General features: G+C 47.3%; 1 protein-coding gene, 1 non-coding gene and 1 pseudogene across 2 annotated transcripts; 2 read left to right on the top strand and 1 right to left on the bottom strand.

Moving 5' to 3' along the window:
• The window catches only part of LOC135533378 (RNA-binding protein 26-like), a 38,163-nt pseudogene extending 34,196 nt beyond the window's left edge, over positions 1–3,967 (bottom strand).
• Positions 3,968–12,399: 8,432 nt separating this feature from the next.
• LOC135533377 (translationally-controlled tumor protein homolog) lies at positions 12,400–19,519 on the top strand. The gene is made up of 6 exons (XM_064960721.1): positions 12,400–12,542; positions 12,997–13,070; positions 13,305–13,492; positions 14,406–14,511; positions 15,183–15,299; positions 19,380–19,519. Exons 1-6 carry the CDS (start codon positions 12,515–12,517, stop codon positions 19,380–19,382), a joined length of 516 nt encoding a protein of 171 aa, XP_064816793.1. The 5' UTR covers positions 12,400–12,514; the 3' UTR covers positions 19,383–19,519.
• LOC135533380 (small nucleolar RNA SNORA31) lies at positions 18,748–18,883 on the top strand. Its single transcript, XR_010454487.1, has one exon. It is a non-coding gene; the product is annotated as a small nucleolar RNA SNORA31 (small nucleolar RNA).
• Positions 19,520–21,410: the final 1,891 nt, after the last annotated feature.

Here is a 21,410-nt window from a genome sequence, read left to right as displayed (position 1 = left end):
GGGAACTATGTCCCTCACCTGTTGTCAATGGGGGGCTGTAGTTCACACTGACCTGCTGTCTCTACTGTAGTTCACACTGACCTGCTGTCTCTACTGTAGTTCACACTGACCTGCTGTCTCTACTGTAGTTCACACTGACCTGCTGTCTCTACTGTAGTTCACACTGACCTGCTGTATCTACTGTAGTTCACACTGACCTGCTGTCTCTACTGTAGTTCACACTGACCTGCTGTAGTTCACACTGACCTGCTGTCTCTGCTGTAGTTCACACTGACCTGCTGTCTCTACTGTAGTTCACACTGACCTGCTGTCTCTACTGTAGTTCACACTGACCTGCTGTCTCTACTGTAGTTCACACTGACCTGCTGTCTCTACTGTAGTTCACACTGACCTGCTGTCTCTACTGTAGTTCACACTGACCTGCTGTCTCTACTGTAGTTCACACTGACCTGCTGTCTCTACTGTAGTTCACACTGACCTGCTGTCTACTGTAGTTCACACTGACCTGCTGTCTCTACTGTAGTTCACACTGACCTGCTGTCTCTACTGTAGTTCACACTGACCTGTCTCTACTGTAGTTCACACTGACCTGCTGTCTACTGTAGTTCACACTGACCTGCTGTCTCTACTGTAGTTCACACTGACCTGCTGTCTCTACTGTAGTTCACACTGACCTGTCTCTACTGTAGTTCACACTGACCTGCTGTCTACTGTAGTTCACACTGACCTGCTGTCTCTACTGTAGTTCACACTGACCTGCTGTCTCTACTGTAGTTCACACTGACCTGCTGTCTCTACTGTAGTTCACACTGACCTGCTGTCTCTACTGTAGTTCACACTGACCTGCTGTCTCTACTGTAGTTCACACTGACCTGCTGTCTCTACTGTAGTTCACACTGACCTGCTGTCTCTACTGTAGTTCACACTGACCTGCTGTCTCTACTGTAGTTCACACTGACCTGCTGTCTCTACTGTAGTTCACACTGACCTGCTGTCTCTACTGTAGTTCACACTGACCTGCTGTAGTTCACACTGACCTGCTGTCTCTACTGTAGTTCACACTGACCTGCTGTCTCTACTGTAGTTCACACTGACCTGCTGTCTCTACTGTAGTTCACACTGACCTACTGTAGTTCACACTGACCTGCTGTCTCTACTGTAGTTCACACTGACCTGCTGTAGTTCACACTGACCTGCTGTCTCTACTGTAGTTCACACTGACCTGCTGTCTGCTGTAGTTCACACTGACCTGCTGTCTCTACTGTAGTTCACACTGACCTGCTGTCTCTACTGTAGTTCACACTGACCTGCTGTAGTTCACACTGACCTGCTGTCTCTACTGTAGTTCACACTGACCTGCTGTCTCTACTGTAGTTCACACTGACCTGCTGTCTCTACTGTAGTTCACACTGACCTGCTGTCTCTACTGTAGTTCACACTGACCTGCTGTCTACTGTAGTTCACACTGACCTGCTGTCTCTACTGTAGTTCACACTGACCTGCTGTCTCTACTGTAGTTCACACTGACCTGCTGTCTCTACTGTAGTTCACACTGACCTGCTGTCTCTACTGTAGTTCACACTGACCTGCTGTCTCTACTGTAGTTCACACTGACCTGCTGTCTCTACTGTAGTTCACACTGACCTGCTGTCTACTGTAGTTCACACTGACCTGCTGTCTACTGTAGTTCACACTGACCTGCTGTCTCTACTGTAGTTCACACTGACCTGCTGTCTCTACTGTAGTTCACACTGACCTGCTGTCTCTACTGTAGTTCACACTGACCTGCTGTCTCTACTGTAGCGGGAGCTGGACGGGGGGCTGTAGTTCACTCTCCTGGAGAATTTCTTGTCCCGGTCCTCCTCACGACTTGGCTGGAAAACACAAGTTTGAACTAAGATCCTGAAAGTAGCACTAGATGAACTACATTTGTAAACAGAATGAGACCAATATCCCACTTCCTGATTACAAAAGATACTATTGGACAATAGATCTCTACTGTCAGACTGTGGTGTGTAACCTTCCATGCCAATTCTGCGGAGGCACTAAACTCTACCACAGCTGTTTCCTGTTGCATCACTGTTAAAGTAAACATTCCCTTTAAGTGGTTGGTGCCTTTTAAACATGACTCAACCAGTCACCTCATCTTTCCTCTGGTCGTCTTTGTCCGTCCTGGACAGGTGTCCCTCCGCTTTGCCCGCGGAACCTGGCTGATGGTCCTGCTGAGGTAGGTAGCTTTTGGAGTTGACGGCTTCAAAGAGTCTATCGACAAAGGTCTGCGTCTCTGGGAGAACACGGGAATAGGGTACGAGGGGTGGTTGATGAGGGGAAGAGGACAAGGGCATGAATAGTGGGGCTGACAACGACACATTGCACATTAGGTAACTAATGAGTATCAGTCACTGTGTATAGTTCCAAATGGAACACTATTACCAATTTAGTGCACTACTTTAGACCAGGGCCCTATAGAACCCTATATAGTGCACTACTTTAGACCAGGGCCCTATAGAACCCTCTTCCCTATATAATGCACTACTTTAGACCAGAGCCCTATAGAACCCTACCCTATATAGTGCACTACTTTAGACCAGAGCCCTATAGAACCCTACCCTATGTAGTGCACTACTTTAGACCAGAGCCCTATAGAACCCTATTCCCTATATAGTGCACTACTTTAGACCAGAGCCCTATAGAACCCTATTCCCTATATAGTGCACTACTTTAGACCAGAGCCCTATAGAACCCTATTCCCTATATATAGTGCTCTACGTTTGATCAGGGCCCTATTGAACCCTATTCCGTATATAGTGCACTACTTTAGACCAGGGCCCTATAGAACCCTATATATAGTGCACTATTTTAGACCAGGGCCCTATAGAGCCCTATTCCCTATATAGTGCACTATTTTAGACCAGGGCCCTATAGAACCCTATATAGTGCACTACTTTAGACCAGGGCCCTATAGAGCCCTATTCCATATATATAGTGCACTACTTTAGACCAAAGTAACCCACTATAAACAGAGAATAGGATTCAGTCAGTCAGTCAAAAAGCACCTCTGATTTTCTTGACTTTTGAGGCAGATGACGACAAACGTCACCACCACTTGTCGTCACAACTATAAACATGTGTTTTAATAAGTATCGTTACCTTTCTGTAGAAATACGTCCAACTGGTCGACACACAGGGCTTTGAGTTCCGTCTCGCTTTTGTCTTTCTTCACCAAGGCAACGACGTATTTAGCGAGGGCAGATGGATCTGCATCACAACTAGAACAGGGGAAAGTGTCAACACAAACACACCGTTAGCCATGCTAACTCTAGCTATACAACAACAACAACAAATTAGCTAGAATATATATATATCCTTACCATACCAAGAAGACCAATCGATTACAAGATAACAGACAAATTCTCAACTATAAAAACTGCTATTTTGTTTTGAAATAACTAGCCACATGATATAAACATTAAACTAGCTCGTCAAGTTAGCATCCAAATGATACTAGCCTTGTCTTCAGTCATGTTGTTGCATCTTGATGCTGGCAAGCTAATGTTGCTAAACGTTAGCCATCTAAGTTAGCTACTTACATTGGTTCGAGGGTTTTAAAAGCCACGTTTTCAATGAATCTAGGTTTTCAATAATCATTTTTTCAGACACTGGTTAACTTCTCTTCCACTCGGTAGCCAGGGTTAATAATCCCTCGGTAATGTTTCTTAATGACAAAATACTGTATGTCCAAAGGCAAGAAATCATCAAGCTAACATTAGCTGTTAGTTACCGCCTTCTCTCTCTTATTAAACCTGCATGGCTATTCAACACTGAAAAAGACCAACGACTAGATTGTCTTGAGTGTGTTTTTTGCTTTCTAAATTCTTGCAAATACAAAGAGGAGGGGGGGAAGACAATTTGTTCACTGTAACCTATTCCCTCAACTAGTTTGAATGTTCAGGCAGTGCAGGCCTTCCCTCATTGCAAATAAATGGAGAATATTTACTTCCGGGGAACTCTCGCTGGCAGATATCGCGAGAATTGATATGTCACGTTGAATCTTGGCGTATTTGGTATTTATTAGGATCCCCAAATAGCCGCTGCAAAAGCTACTACTCCTGGGGTCCACACGAAACATGACATAATATATAGTACATAACATTATTAGTCAAGGACTGAAATACATACATTTAAAATGTCACACACAGCCTCCATATCAGTATATACACACAATATCTAGGTCTTATACATAGTACAGTGCAAATTACAATACAATATATACAAAATGGCGGTGTCTCTTCACAGTCACCTTTGTGCAGTAAGGTGTTATTTTATGTTTGTTTTTTAACTGGTTGTAATTGCTTGTTGAGTTACTTGGAGTGGCAGAGAGTTCCATGTAGTCATGGCTCTATTTAATACTGTGTGTTTCCCAGCCTCTGTTCTGGACCTGGGGACTGGGAAGAGACCCTCTGGTTGCATGTCTTGTGTTGTACCGGAGGAGAGACTGACATGCCTGTTACTGACACTTGCCTTCCATGTACATCTGTACATCTAAGTGTGATACGTGCTGCTTTGTTCCGGACCAACTGCAATTGACCTATGTCCAGGTGTGACAAAACTAGGGCCTGTAGGACCTGTCTGGTGGAATGAGATGTCAAGAAGACAGAGCAACGGCCTAACATGGACAGACCTCTTTCCATTTTACCAACCATTGAGTCTATATGTTTTGGCCAGGACAGCTTGTTATCTACGGTAACACCCAGCAGTTTAGTCTCCTCAACTTGCTCAATAGCCACATTATTCTATAATAGATCTAAACGAGGTTTAGTGTTGAACCAGGGATTTGTCCCCAAAAATTATGCTTATAGTTTAACAAAAATTATACAGGCGAGTTACCCGTTCTGAAACTGACTGGAGCTCTATGTTAAGGTTGTCAGTTATTTATTTGAGTCGTCAGCGATATACCTCAATGAACAAGCCATCGACCTCAATGAACAAGCCATCTACCTCAATGAACAAGCCATCGACCTCAATGAACAAGCCATCTACCTCAATGAACAAGCCATCGACCTCAATGAACAAGCCATCGACCTCAATGAACAAGCCATCGACCTCAATGAACAAGCCATCGACCTCAATGAACAAGCCATCTACCTCAATGAACAAGCCATCGACCTCAATGAACAAGCCATCGACCTCAATGAACAAGCCATCTACCTCAATGAACAAGCCATCTACCTCAATGAACAAGCCATCTACCTCAATGAACAAGCCATCTACCTCAATGAACAAGCCATCTACCTCAATGAACAAGCCATCTACCTCAATGAACAAGCCATCTACCTCCATGAACAAGCCATCAACCTCAATGAACAAGCCATCGACCTCAATGAACAAGCCATCTACCTCAATGAACAAGCCATCTACCGAAATGAATTTAATTTCTGAATTTAATTTAAAGTACTCCAGAGCATTTTACTATCATCGTTTATATAATTTATCTTTGTTTCATAGTATAGTTTCTTCTTCTCTTTGTTCTTTTTAGTTTAGTTACATTATTTCTCCATTGACTGTATGTTTGCCAGTCTGCTGTGTTGACAGACTGATTTGCTATTCCCTTTGCCTCGTCCCTCTCAGCCATACAGATTGTTTATTTGGCTCCCCGGGGGGGTTAGATTACGATCAATACTCAAGGATTTTAATACTTTTTGTGGGGGGGTTAAAAATGGACCCTTTCTTTATATGAAGTAAAAGAAGGGGGAAACCCGGTGATCACACGGCTACATGGGCAGGAAACCCGGTGATCACACGGCTACATGGGCAGGAAACCCGGTGATCACACGGCTGCATGGGCAGGAAACCCGGTGATCACACGGCTGCATGGGCAGGAAACCAGGTGATCACACGGCTACATGGGCAGGAAACCCGGTGATCACACGGCTACATGGGCAGGAAACCCGGTGATCACACGGCTACATGGGCAGGAAACCCGGTGATCACACGGCTACATGGGCAGGAAACCCGGTGATCACACGGCTACATGGGCAGGAAACCCGGTGATCACACGGCTACATGGGCAGGAAACCCGGTGATCACACGGCTGCATGGGCAGGAAACCCGGTGATCACACGGCTGCATGGGCAGGAAACCAGGTGATCACACGGCTACATGGGCAGGAAACCCGGTGATCACACGGCTACATGGGCAGGAAACCCGGTGATCACACGGCTACATGGGCAGGAAACCCGGTGATCACACGGCTACATGGGCAGGAAACCCGGTGATCACACGGCTACATGGGCAGGAAACCCGGTGATCACACGGCTACATGGGCAGGAAACCCGGTGATCACACGGCTACATGGGCAGGAAACCCGGTGATCACACGGCTACATGGGCAGGAAACCCGGTGATCGCACGGCTGCATGGACAGGAAACCCGGTGATCGCACGGCTACATGGGCAGGAAACCCGGTGATCGCACGGCTGCATGGGCAGGAAACCCGGTGATCGCACGGCTACATGGGCAGGAGACCCGGTGATCGCACGGCTGCATGGTCAGGAAACCCGGTGATCGCACGGCTACATGGGCAGGAAACCCGGTGATCGCACGGCTACATGGGCAGGAAACCCGGTGATCACACGGCTGCATGGGCAGGAAACCCGGTGATCACACGGCTGCATGGGCAGGAAACCCGGTGATCACACGGCTGCATGGGCAGGAGACCCGGTGATCACACGGCTGCATGGGCAGGAAACCCGGTGATCACACGGCTACATGGGCAGGAAACCCGGTGATCACATGGCTGCATGGGCAGAAGAAACACCCAAACAGTCCAGGCTGAACAGATGCTAATCACTAATCACTAATCACTAATCACTTCAGATGCAGCGAGAGAGAAGCATGCAGCCCACGTGAAGACTTCCCAGAATTCATGGCAAAATACGCCTTATTTACACCCCTGACACCTACGCCAAGTAAGAGCCCTCCTACCAAATACAGGGCAGCATCGCATCGCTCTGCCAACCGCTGACATTCTCAAGGCCATCTTTAAGAAACTGGCCATCATTGAAAAGACAACAGAGACGACCACCATCTTCAAGAAACTGGCCATCATTGAAAAGACAACAGAGACGACCACCAAATCAAAGGAGTCTCTCTCAGCCAATGTGCGGCAGCTCCCTCGACCACGTGGTCCTACTCTTTGTAAAAGTCCAATCAAAACGATCAAAGGCACAAGGCCAGACCCAGATACAGACACAGGAGGCAGATGGTTGGAGTCTTACAACGTTTATTCATCCAATAGGAGGAGGAGTAGGCACGAGAACGGTCGTGGACAGACAAACAGGTCAAAACCAGAGTCCAGGAGGTACAGAGTGTCAGACGGGCAGAATGGTCAGACAGGCAGAATGGTCAGGCAGGCAGAATGGTCAGACAGGCTCGTGGTCAGACGGGCAGAATGATCAGACAGGCAGAATGGTCAGGGAGGCAGAATGGTGAGACAGGCAGAATGGTCAGGCAGGCAGAATGGTCAGACAGGCTCGTGGTCAGGCAGGCAGAATGGTCAGACAGGCTCGTGGTCAGGCAGGCAGAATGGTCAGACAGGCAGAATGGTCAGGCAGGCAGAATGGTCAGGCAGGCAGAATGGTCAGACAGGCAGAATGGTCAGACAGGCTCATGGTCAGACAGGCTCGTGGTCAGGCAGGCAGAATGGTCAGGCAGGCTTGTGGTCAAGGCAGGCAGAATGGTCAGGCAGGCAGAATGGTCAGGCAGGCAGAATGATCAGGCAGGCAGAATGGTCAGGCAGGCGGGTACAGAGTCCAGAAACAGACAAGGTTCAAAAGCCGGTAGGGAAAAAAGCAAGAAAGCAGGAAAAAATGCTGGTTGACTTGAAAACATACAAGACGAACAAATACACAGAGAGACAGGAAACACAGGGATAAATACACTGGCACAGAGAGACAGGAAACACAGGGATAAATACACTGGTACAGAGATACAGGAAACACAGGGATAAATACACAGAGAGACAGGAAACACAGGGATAAATACACTGGCACAGAGAGACAGGAAACACAGGGATAAATACACTGGTACAGAGATACAGGAAACACAGGGATAAATACACAGAGAGACAGGAAACACAGGGATAAATACACTGGCACAGAGAGACAGGAAACACAGGGATAAATACACTGGCACAGAGAGAGGAAACACAGGGATAAATACACTGGTACAGAGAGACAGGAGACACAGGGATAAATACACAGAGAGACAGGAAACACAGGGATAAATACACAGAGAGACAGGAAACACAGGGATAAATACACAGAGAGACAGGAAACACAGGGATAAATACACAGAGAGACAGGAAACACAGGGATAAATACACTGGCACAGAGAGACAGGAAACACAGGGATAAATACACTGGTACAGAGAGACAGGAGACACAGGGATAAATACACTGGTACAGAGATACAGGAAACACAGGAATAAATACACTGGTACAGAGAGACAGGAAACACAGGGATAAATACACTGGTACAGAGATACAGGAAACACAGGAATAAATACACTGGTACAGAGAGACAGGAAACACAGGGATAAATACACTGGTACAGAGAGACAGGAAACACAGGAATAAATACACTGGTACAGAGAGACAGGAAACACAGGGATAAATACACTGGTACAGAGATACAGGAAACACAGGAATAAATACACTGGTACAGAGAGACAGGAAACACAGGGATAAATACACTGGTACAGAGAGACAGGAAACCCAGGGATAAATACACTGGTACAGAGAGACAGGAAACACAGGGATAAATACACTGGTACAGAGAGACAGGAAACACAGGGATAAATACACTGGTACAGAGATACAGGAAACACAGGGATAAATACACTGGTACAGAGAGACAGGAAACACAAGGATAAATACACTGGTACAGAGAGACAGGACACAGGGATAAATACACTGGTACAGAGAGACAGGACACACAGGGATAAATACACTGGTACAGAGAGACAGGAAACACAAGGATAAATACACTGGTACAGAGAGACAGGACACAGGGATAAATACACTGGTACAGAGATACAGGAAACACAGGGATAAATACACTGTTACAGAGAGACAGGAAACACAAGGATAAATACACTGGTACAGAGAGACAGGACACAGGGATAAATACACTGGTACAGAGAGACAGGAAACACAGGGATAAATACACTGGTACAGAGATACAGGAAACACAGGGATAAATACACTGGTACAGAGAGACAGGAAACACAGGGATAAATACACTGGTACAGAGAGACAGGACACACAGGGATAAATACACAGAGAGACAGGAAACACAGGGATACATACACTGGTACAGAGAGACAGGAAACACAGGGATAAATACACAGAGAGACAGGAAACACAGGGATACATACACTGGGGAAAATAAGCAACACCTGGAGGGGGTGGAGACAATAACGAGGACAGATGAAACAGATCAGGGCGTGACAGACAACACTAAGTTAGATGAATTAATCTCGAGTCATAAAGTCGATTGTACTTTTTACATTTACCCCGTTTATATATCAACCAGGTTTGTGAAATGTGAAAACTGGTTTATCATATCAATCACAACTTCCTCTATTTCAGGTTGTCCAGGTGTTTCTCTAAGCTCAGGGTTTTCTTACCAGCTACCTAGCATGCTAGTTCAACTAGTTAACCAGTTATTCACTACCTAGTTACTAGTTCAACTAGTTAACCAGTTATTCACTACCTAGTTCAACTAGTTAACCAGTTATTCACTACCTAGTTCAACTAGTTAACCAGTTATTCACTACCTAGTTACTAGTTCAACTAGTTAACCAGTTATTCACTACCTAGTTCAACTAGTTAACCAGTTATTCACTACCTAGTTCAACTAGTTAACCAGTTATTCACTACCTAGTTCAACTAGTTAACCAGTTATTCACTACCTAGTTCAACTAGTTAACCAGTTATTCACTACCTAGTTCAACTAGTTATTCACTACGCTGTAATTGTTTTCTTATTGTTTATAATCCAAACGTCTTAATTCAATACACTACATGTTGTATCTTTAAAAAGACTTTTTTATTTTTATTCTGTTAACACACTCATGTAGAATTCTTTCTACTCCGGGAGACTCGCGATCCAGATTCTAGTTTTAGGAAATCACAATAGGGAAATACTGTTTATTATGGTCACGGGTTTAACCACTCAGCTGGTATTGTGATATTTCTTGGTCAGTTTTCGAAGTAATATTTCAGCGTGTTCTGCCTCCAACGATGGGAGATGAGTTATATTGATCTCCAAACTACATCATGCTTGTTTTATTATATTCAATGTGTGAGGGACACAATTCTCACACCTCAAATAAGACTTTTTTTTTTTTTTTTTGCTGATAAACTTACTGAGCTGCAAAACAAGTATAAAAATGCATGTTTTATAATAATTAACTTGAATAAATGTGAAATATTGTCTCTGTGTAACTCAAATGACCAATCTGTTGAGGATATTCCAGTGAAAAATCACGTGACATACTTAGGGTGAGAAACCATGTTGTCCGTCAACATCTCAATTTCTCTCAGAGATGAAAGAAATCTAAATCGCTCTTTAATAACTAGGCTACCTGCCTCCTCTACACTCTCACCACTAGGCTACCTGCTGCCCCTCCACTCTAACCACTAGGCTACCCTGCCGCCTCTACACTCTAACCACTAGGCTACCTGCCTCCTCTACACTCTCACCACTAGGCTACCTGCTGCCCCTCCACTCTAACCACTAGGCTACCCTGCCGCCTCTACACTCTAACCACTAGGCTACCTGCCTCCTCTACACTCTAACCACTAGGCTACCTGCCTCCTCTACACTCTAACCACTAGGCTACCTGCCGCCCCTCCACTCTAACCACTAGGCTACCTGCCTCCCCTACACTCTAACCACTAGGCTACCTGCCTCCTCTACACTCTAACCACTAGGCAACCTGCCGCCTCTACACTCTAACCACTAGGCTACCTGCCTCCTCTACACTCTAACCACTAGGCTACCCTGCCGCCCCTCCACTCTAACCACTAGGCTACCCTGCCGCCCCTCCACTCTAACCACTAGGCTACCCTGCCACCCCTCCACTCTAACCACTAGGCTACCCTGCCGCCCCTCCACTCTAACCACTAGGCTACCCTGCCGCCCCTCCACTCTAACCACTAGGCTACCCTGCCGCCCCGACATAAATGGTCATATTTAATGGAACACATTTTAATGGCATGAGCCTATCCTTATCGGCCATTTTCTCAAAATGACATGTTACTGACGAGACAATTCATTTGGACGAACATTCCCATTATTCCACACAAAGGGTCTTAGGTCTTATAGGCAGACTTTTACAGGGGCTTTAAAAAAAATATATCTTGTTTCGTTTATATTTTAAGTGTAATTTTATGTGTAAATATATGCAAAATAAGCATCCGTCATGTGAATAGTGTTTTTAAATAATTCCATGAAATTACAATATTTTGATAAAATGATCTGTAAAAGTCTGACCATTGTGTGTCTTATCACAATAAAACACAAAAAATATATAATTCTGTCTTGAAGCAATCTGTTGAAAAACAGATCACCAACTTCAAACATCTGCTATCTGAGCAGCTAACCGATCGCTGCAGCTGTACATAGTCTATTGGTAAATAGCCCACCCATTTTCACCTACCTCATCCCCACAGTTTTTATTTATTTACTTTTCTGCTCTTTTGCACACCAGTATCTCTACCTGTACATGACCATCTGATCATTTATCACTCCAGTGCTAATCTGCAAAATTGTAATTATTCGCCTACCTCCTCATGCCTTTTGCACACAATGTATATAGACTCCCCTTTTTTTGTACTGTGTTATTGACTTGTTAATTGTTTACTCCATGTGTAACTCTGTGTTGTTGTCGCACTGCTTTTGCTTTATCTTGGCCAGGTCGCAGTTGTAAATGAGAACTTTTGTTCTCAACTATCCTACCTGGTTAAATAAAGGTGAAATAAATAAATAAATAAAAAGGGCCAACAACGTCAACCCGCCAACTCCACACTGCTTAAAACCTGAGACAAACAAAGATACAAAAATAATAAAAATGATGAAATTTTTTATTTTACAGAATAAAGGGGGGAAAAATAAAAAAGGAAAAAAAAATATAAAAAATAAAATAAACAAACGTTTTAAAAAAAAACAATAAAATAATAAAGATAATAATAAATATTTTAAACAAATATATATATATAATAAGACTACATTTTTTAAAAAGTGCAGGGTGGAGAACGCACCCGGAGAAGCGGCACCCTGCAACGTGTCCTCAAGGGGGCGCCGGGGACCGGCGGTGACGTCACCAGCGCCCGCCGCTATCTAAGTTGGGGAACCGCTGTTTTCTGTCCTTTTTCTCCTTACGAGTCCTGAGACGGGTAGGGATCCAAAAACATCTTCCCGTGGAACGTCACCTTTTACAATCCAACAAAAATGATCATCTACAAGGATATCATCACCGGTAATCTAACGTCTATATTATCAATATTCTGTTATTATTTCTTTTAAATATTTTTTTGTTGGTCTGCATTTGTAGTGTTTTTTTTTTTTTTTGGGCCTACCGGAAGTCTCGACTGCCCTTTGTGCCAACGATGTGGAAATTACTTTAAAAATTACAAACTTCGTCGTAGTTCCTCCATGGTATTCTGTACCGGGATTGATCCAATTTGTACATTTTATATGTACTGTATAACGGAGTAAACCGATAGACTGTGTTTAGGCTTACCGGAGTTAGCATTTCCCTGCTAGTTAGCGAGGCCTACCGGCGTTTGGCTAACTTGGGAACAAGTTGTACTAAATGCGCTGTTTTCTATTGTAAACAGCTGATTTAGTTAGCTATTGTGTCAACTAGTAGGCTATCTACCGTGTCAACTCCCACGTTTGGGTATGCGTTGGTTAATAATGATGTGTTTCAGGAGATGAGCTATTCACCGAGGTCTACAAAATCACGGAGGTCTGCGACGGTATGCTGTACGAGGTACAGGGAAAGGTACGTTAATCACGTCCACTAAGTTACTTAACTGTATTTGAAAAACGGTAATCTTCCTTCGCTGTTAGCATACTTGGCTAGCTATTCCATTTATTTCACTCACATCAAAATACAGGAGGGTTATGATAACATAATTTCGGCTTTGGTCGACGGATCTGCTAGTTAGCTAAGGTGACGTGTTGATACCGTTGTAACGTTTAGCCTGCTAGCCTCACCAGGATCTCCTCCTTCCAGCTCACTTCCAGATCGGAGGACGTCGACGGTGCGTTAATCGGTGCCAACGCCTCTGCAGAGGGCGGCGATGAGGGTAGTGAAGCGTCCACGGTCAGTGGCGTCGACATTGTGCTCAACAGCAAACTGCAGGAGACCTCGGCATACAACAAGAAGGCTTACCAGAGCTACATCAAGGGCTATATGAAGGCGTAAGTGTCTCTGGCACCTCATCTACCACATGTTTGTTTTTTTTATTAAACATTTCTTATTTACAACTACGGCCTATCGGGGAACTGTGGGTTTCTCTGCCTTGTTCAGGTGTAGAATGACATTTAAAATAAAATGTTTTTACCTTGTCAACTCTGGGGATTCGATCCAGCAACCTTTCACTTACTGGCCCAACACCAGTAACGGGACGAGAGTGATATTTTCCGTTTAAATATCACAAGACTCAACTGTCAGGTCGATTTTAAAATGCATGTTGACAAGCCAACTTCTCTCTGGTGACACCCAGGGGTTTTGGTAACTGATACACACATGACATCATATTGTCCCTGGACTTTCTGTACGGCCTGCTATGACTCATCGGATAGGGGAGGGTAAACCACAGGGAGTCGACATGGTTCGGTCCAGTCTAAATACCTGTTAACCCACATGGAGTCGACATGGTTCGGTCCAGTCTAGAGGGGTGTAAATACCTGTTAAACCACAGGGAGTCGACATGGTTCGGTCCAGTCTAAATACCTGTTAAACCACAGGGAGTCGACATGGTTCAGTCCAGTCTAGAGGGGTGTAAATACCTGTTAATCCACAGGGAGTCGACATGGTTCGGTCCAGTCTAAATACCTGTTAAACCAGTCGACATGGTTCAGTCCAGTCTAAATACTGTTTTTTTTTTTTTTTTTTAACTTTTATTGTTAAACCAGTCGATGTGGTTCAGTCCATTTCCAATCTCCCCAGTTACCGTTCCCCGGGTCGTTGCTGTCAATGAGAATGTGTTTTCGGTCAACTTACCCAGATAAAATATGGGTAATGAAACAAACAAGTGCACAAGCAGGGATCTGTTTTCTGGAAGTATCAGGCAGCCTGATGGGGAATGTAACACAGTTGTCCCCCCCCCAGGGTCAAGGCCAAGCTGGAGGAGCAGGGCTCTAAGAGGGTACAGGCCTTCATGGCAGGCGCTCCAGCAGCTGTTAAGATGATCCTGGGGAACCTCGATAAATACCAGGTGAGAGAATCCCCCCCCCTTTCCCCTCTCCAATGTCCATATATAGTGCACTATATGGGGAAAATGGGGGGGGGGGGGGGGGGGCATTTGGGATGTCCCAAATGGCCGGTGCTGTGTGGAAATGGACATGTTCGTTATGAACACTGTTTCATATTGGATGAATGAGGGCTGGTTAAAATGAACACACTGTTTCATATTGGATGAATGAGGGCTGGTTAAAATGAACACACTGTTTCATATTGGATGAATGAGGGCTGGTTAAAACGGACACACTGTTTCATATTGGATGAATGAGGGTTTGGTTAAAATGAACACACTGTTTCATATTGGATGAATGAGGGCTGGTTAAAATGAACACACTGTTTCATATTGGATGAATGAGGGCTGGTTAAAATGAACACACTGTTTCATATTGGATGAATGAGGGTTTGGTTAAAATGGCCGCTGGAACGGACAGTGATGATCCCAGGACACCTTTAGAGGCTGTGCCCTATGAAACTAACATCTGGCGTTGTCAAGTCTCTGGCTCACACTTTGGCATTTGTATCGTGTGTGTGCGTGTGTGTGGTTTGTTCCAAAAGAGGGCATCTCTTCCTCGTTGTATGACACGATGACTGAACAGTGTCTCCTTGTCCGTCCTCTTGATCACGTGACCTGCTCCTCTTCTCCAGTTCTTCACCGGCGAGTCCATGAACTGTGACGGCGCCATTGGCCTGCTGGACTACCGCGAGGACGGAGTCACGCCCTTCTTCGTTTTCTTCAAAGACGGCATCGAGATCGAGAAATACGTAAGTTACCGTGACGGCGGAGGACTGTCTGGTTCTCTGTAGGGGGGCGGGGACTGTCTGGTTCTCTGTAGGGGGCGGGGACTGTCTGGTTCTCTGTGGGGGGCGGAGGACTGTCTGGTTCTCTGTGGGGGGCGGAGGACTGTCTGGTTCTCTGTAGGGGGGCGGAGGACTGTCTGGTTCTCTGTAGGGGGGCGGAGGACTGTCTGGTTCTCTGTAGGGGGCGGAGGACTGTCTGGTTCTCTGTAGGGGGCGGAGGACTGTCTGGTTCTCTGTAGGGGGCGGAGGACTGTCTGGTTCTCTGTAGGGGGCGGAGGACTGTCTGGTTCTCTGTAGGGGGGCGGAGGACTGTCTGGTTCTCTGTAGGGGGGCGGAGGACTGTCTGGTTCTCTGTGGGGGCGGGGACTGTCTGGTTCTCTGTAGGGGGCGGAGGACTGTCTGGTTCTCTGTGGGGGGCGGAGGACTGTCTGGTTCTCTGTAGGGGGCGGAGGACTGTCTGGTTCTCTGTAGGGGGTCTGGTTCGGAGGACTGTCTGGTTCTCTGTAGGGGGGGCGGAGGACTGTCTGGTTCTCTGTAGGGGGGGCGGAGGACTGTCTGGTTCTCTGTAGGGGGGCGGAGGACTGTCTGGTTCTCTGTAGGGGGCGGAGGACTGTCTGGTTCTCTGTAGGGGGCGGAGGACTGTCTGGTTCTCTGTAGGGGGGCGGAGGACTGTCTGGTTCTCTGTAGGGGGCGGAGGACTGTCTGGTTCTCTGTAGGGGGCGGAGGACTGTCTGGTTCTCTGTAGGGGGCGGAGGACTGTCTGGTTCTCTGTAGGGGGCGGAGGACTGTCTGGTTCTCTGTAGGGGGGGCGGAGGACTGTCTGGTTCTCTGTAGGGGGGCTGTCTGGTTCTCTGTAGGGGGGCGGAGGACTGTCTGGTTCTCTGTAGGGGGCGGAGGACTGTCTGGTTCTCTGTAGGGGGGCGGAGGACTGTCTGGTTCTCTGTAGGGGGCGGAGGACTGTCTGGTTCTCTGTAGGGGGGCGGAGGACTGTCTGGTTCTCTGTAGGGGGGAGGACTGTCTGGTTCTCTGTAGGGGGGCGGAGGACTGTCTGGTTCTCTGTAGGGGGGCGGAGGACTGTCTGGTTCTCTGTAGGGGGGGCGGAGGACTGTCTGGTTCTCTGTAGGGGGGGCGGAGGACTGTCTGGTTCTCTGTAGGGGGGGCGGAGGACTGTCTGGTTCTCTGTAGGGGGACTGTCTGGTTCTCTGTAGGGGGACTGTCTGGTTCTCTGTAGGGGGGGGCGGAGGACTGTCTGGTTCTCCGTAGGGGACGGCAGTACCCACTGAATTCACACAGGAAATTACATAGGTGGCACCCTATTCCCTATATATAGTGCACTACTTTAGACCAGGGCCCGTAGGTACACGTTCTATGGCTGTTTCTAGTGTTGATGGGACCAGGGCCTGTTTGGGCTGAATTGATTCTTGATTTGCGTAAAGTTGTGTAGCTAAGTGTGAAGGTGTGACCCACCCCCTCCCTTAAAGCTGAGTGTAAAGGCAACATCCAACTCCCTGTGACCCCCCCCCCCTCCCTCCCTCTGTGTTCCTGGTGCAGTAATAGTGGGTGAACACGCCACACCCTGTACATTCATCCCCTCTGACTGACGTGGGTGTCGGCCTGTTTCTGTGGGTGTCGGCCTGTTTCTGTGGGTGTCGGCCTGTTGGCATCTCATTGTCATGAGGCATTTTAACTCCCAGTCACTGGGCAGGCAGAGCCAGAGTGTTTTAATGGAGATGTGTGACGTTACAGAGTTCAGATAGACATGGGTTGTGGGGGATTAGTCTGGCGCGTGGAACCCGGGGATTAGTCTGGCGCGTGGAACCCGGGGATTAGTCTGGCGCGTGGAACCCGGGGATTAGTCTGGCATGGCACACCAGTGGTCTAAAGTAGTGCACTATAGGGAATAGGGTTCTATAGGGCTTTGGTCTAAAGTAGTGCACTATATTTGGGGCGGCAGGGTATCCTAGTGGTTAGAGCGTTGGACTAGTTACCTGTTCTTTATATCTGAAAGGTATTGGGGGGGGCAGGGTAGCCTAGTGGTTAGAGCGTTGGACTAGTAACCTGTTCTTTATATATGAAAGGTATTGGGGGGGGGCAGGGTAGCCCAGTGGTTAGAGCGTTGGACTAGTAACCTGTTCTTTATATCTGAAAGGTATTGGGGGGGGCAGGGTAGCCTAGTGGTTAGAGCGTTGGACTAGTAACCTGTTCTTTATATCTGAAAGGTATTGGGGGGGCAGGGTAGCCCAGTGGTTAGAGCGTTGGACTAGTAACCTGTTCTTTATATCTGAAAGGTATTGGGGGGCAGGGTAGCCTAGTGGTTAGAGCGTTGGACTAGTAACCTGTTCTTTATATCTGAAAGGTATTGGGGGGGGGGGGCAGGGTAGCCTAGTGGTTAGAGCGTTGGACTAGTAACCTGTTCTTTATATCTGAAAGGTATTGGGGGGGGGGGGGCAGGGTAGCCTAGTGGTTAGAGCGTTGGACTAGTAACCTGTTCTTTATATCTGAAAGGTATTGGGGGGGGGGGCAGGGTAGCCTAGTGGTTAGAGCGTTGGACTAGTAACCTGTTCTTTATATCTGAAAGGTATTGGGGGGGGCAGGGTAGCCTAGTGGTTAGAGCGTTGGACTAGTAACCTGTTCTTTATATCTGAAATGTTTTGGGGGGGGGGGCAGGGTAGCCCAGTGGTTAGAGCGTTGGACTAGTAACCTGTTCTTTATATCTGAAAGGTATTGGGGGGGCAGGGTAGCCTAGTGGTTAGAGCGTTGGACTAGTAACCTGTTCTTTATATCTGAAAGGTATTGGGGGGGGGGGGTAGCCTAGTGGTTAGAGCGTTGGACTAGTAACCTGTTCTTTATATCTGAAAGGTATTGGGGGGGGGGGCAGGGTAGCCTAGTGGTTAGAGCGTTGGACTAGTAACCTGTTCTTTATATCTGAAAGGTATTGGGGGGGCAGGGTAGCCTAGTGGTTAGAGCGTTGGACTAGTAACCTGTTCTTTATATCTGAAAGGTATTGGGGGGGGGGGGCAGGGTATCCTAGTGGTTAGAGCGTTGGACTAGTAACCTGTTCTTTATATCTGAAAGGTATTGGGGGGGCAGGGTAGCCTAGTGGTTAGAGCGTTGGACTAGTAACCTGTTCTTTATATCTGAAAGGTATTGGGGGGGGGGCAGGGTAGCCTAGTGGTTAGAGCGTTGGACTAGTAACCGGAAGCTTGCAAGTTCAAAAAAATCTGTTCTGCCCCTGAACAGGCAGTTAACCCACTGTACCCAGGCCGTCATTGAAAATAAGAATTTGTTCTTAGCTGACTTGCCTGGTTAAATAAAGGTAAAATAAAAATATAGGGTCCTGGTCTAAAGTAGTGCACTATATATCGGGTGCTATTTAAGATACCAGGCACACCACACTCTGAATACTAAGCCCATGCATTCATCTGATAGACCTGAAGTTCTCCACTGTGACTTCCTGGTTTGCAATTGGATGCTAAATGAAACATTCCCTTGACTTTCCCCGACTGCCTGACTGAGTGGCTGTACGGATAGAGAAGAGGAACACATGAAGGGTTGACCAGAGGTGGTACTGCCCAGACAGGCAGTAGCCGGTGATTAGGGTGTTGTCCCAAATGGCACCCCTAGTCACTTTCCAGTTGACTACTTTTGACTAGTGACCAATCGGACACACCTAATACCTCTGTCCATCTCCACGTGGGTAATGGTCTCTCCTCTGTCCATCTCCACGTGGGTAATGGTCTCTGTCCATCTCCACGTGGGTAATGGTCTCTGTCCATCTCCACGTGGGTAATGGTCTCTGTCCATCTCCACGTGGGTAATGGTCTCTGTCCATCTCCACGTGGGTAATGGTCTCTGTCCATCTCCACGTGGGTAATGGTCTCTGTCCATCTCCACGTGGGTAATGGTCTCTGTCCATCTCCACGTGGGTAATGGTCTCTGTCCATCTCCACGTGGGTAATGGTCTCTGTCCATCTCCACGTGGGTAATGGTCTCTGTCCATCTCCACGTGGGTAATGGTCTCTCCTCTCTGTCTCCTCTCTGCAGTAAACCATCCGGACGTCTAACAGAAGTGCCTGGACCGGAGGGAGCGCGTCTGCTTGTTACCATAGCTACCACCGCCCCTGATCATGGACAGACTGACCCTGCCCTGCCTGCTTGTTACCGTAGCGACCGCCGCCCCGATCATGGACAGACTGACCCCGCCTGTATCCCTCCCAACACCTGGAACAGACTTGTCTTTCTTTTAATCTCAAGGTTTTTTTTTTGGGCCCCAACCTTCTCTTCGTCCCCCACATCTGGCCTCCCGGGGGAGACGCCAGGCCCAGTTTCTAAACGGACGGTCGTTGGTCAGGACCGCCCCCCCCCCCCACCGTGGATGGGTGGATTGAACCGTGCCGGTTGCGCGGTCACTTCCATCAGATGTCCAGCTACATTAAGCTCCCACCTTGCTCTCTCACACAACTGTAAAGGACTCATTGACACTATGTTGTGAAATAAATGGGCCCATTGGCCGAAATACAACCGTCCCCTGTGCCATCTGCGTTCACTCTGAGACCCCACCCCTCCCGTCTCTGCTCGGGGGGGCCACCAGACGTCTCGCGAAGCTGTTGCCCTGAACCAGAACGCACGATTCCATTGGTCCACTTATCAAGCCCGTGGCTCATTGGATCCGGTGTGCCAGTGTTGGGGCAACAGTGTGACACGTCTGCTGGTCCCTGGGCAGAGGGTCAGGAAACCCTGTTTTGATGGGGTTCTGTTAGGTCCATACTGTGTTAACATTGGGTTCTGGGCAGAGGGTCAGGAAACCCACGATTCCATTGGTCCACTTATCAAGCCTGTGGCTCATTGGATCTGTTGTGCCAGTGTGGGGCAACAACAACATTGGGTTCTGGGCACAGGGTCAGGAAACCCTGTTCTGATGGGTCCATACTGTGTTGGTTAACATTGGGTTCTGGTCCCTGTTCTGTTGGGTTCAAACTGTTGGTTAACATTGGGTTCTGGTCCCTGTTCTGATGGGTCCATACTGTGTTGGTTAACATTGGGTTCTGGTCCCTGTTCTGTTGGGTCCATACTGTGTTGGTTAACATTGGGTTCTGGTCCCTGTTCTGATGGGTCCATACTGTTGGTTAACATTGGGTTCTGGTCCCTGTTCTGTTGGGTCCATACTGTTGGTTAACATTGGGTTCTGGTCCCTGTTCTGTTGGGTCCATACTGTTGGTTAACATTGGGTTCTGGTCCCTGTTCTGATGGGTCCATACTGTGTTGGTTAACATTGGGTTCTGGTCCCTGTTCTGATGGGTCCATACTGTTGGTTAACATTGGGTTCTGGTCCCTGTTCTGATGGGTCCATACTGTGTTGGTTAACATTGGGTTCTGGTCCCTGTTCTGTTGGGTCCATACTGTGTTGGTTAACATTGGGTTCTAGTCCCTGTTCTGTTAGGTCCATACTGTGTTAACATTGGGTTCTGGTCCCTGTTCTGTTGGGTCCATACTGTGTTAACATTGGGTTCTGGTCCCTGTTCTGTTGGGTCCATACTGTTGGTTAACATTGGGTTCTGGTCCCTGTTCTGTTGGGTCCATACTGTGTTAACATTGGGTTCTGGTCCCTGGGCAGAGGGTCCATACTGTGTTGGTTAACATTGGGTTCTGGTCCCTGTTCTGTTGGGTCCATACTGTTGGTTAACATTGGGTTCTGGTCCCTGTTCTGATGGGTCCATACTGTTGGTTAACATTGGGTTCTGGTCCCTGTTCTGATGGGTCCATACTGTTGGTTAACATTGGGTTCTGGTCCCTGTTCTGATGGGTCCATACTGTTGGTTAACATTGGGTTCTGGTCCCTGTTCTGTTGGGTCCATACTGCGTTCGGTCCTTTAAAGGTGATTCAACTGACTGATCATCAGTGTCAGTCACAATTTACCCATGATACATCAGTGTTGACGCTCTCAAACACGGCCGTTCGCTCCGGGCTGGGTTCATCCAGACAGATATAAATCCGGGGGCGGTATTTATATCGGTCTCGGTAGGACGGCTGGTCCAGGATCAGTTTTAGGTTTCCATGGATAGGTGGGATCTGTT

The sequence above is a fragment of the Oncorhynchus masou genome, unplaced genomic scaffold, assembly GCF_036934945.1.
Source record: "Oncorhynchus masou masou isolate Uvic2021 unplaced genomic scaffold, UVic_Omas_1.1 unplaced_scaffold_2348, whole genome shotgun sequence".
NCBI lineage: Eukaryota > Metazoa > Chordata > Actinopteri > Salmoniformes > Salmonidae > Oncorhynchus > Oncorhynchus masou.
The sequence above is the reverse complement of the archived record's forward strand: the minus strand, read 5'-3'. Positions and strand labels throughout refer to the sequence as shown.

Excerpts from the sequence above, each read along its gene's own strand:
- LOC135533377 (XM_064960721.1), top strand. The coding sequence starts at position 12,515 with ATGATCATCTACAAGGATATCATCACCG. Across the intron at positions 12,543-12,996 it reads CTACAAGGATATCATCACCG|GAGATGAGCTATTCACCGAG; the intron begins GTAATCTAACGT and ends GATGTGTTTCAG. Across the intron at positions 14,512-15,182 it reads GGAACCTCGATAAATACCAG|TTCTTCACCGGCGAGTCCAT; the intron begins GTGAGAGAATCC and ends CCTCTTCTCCAG.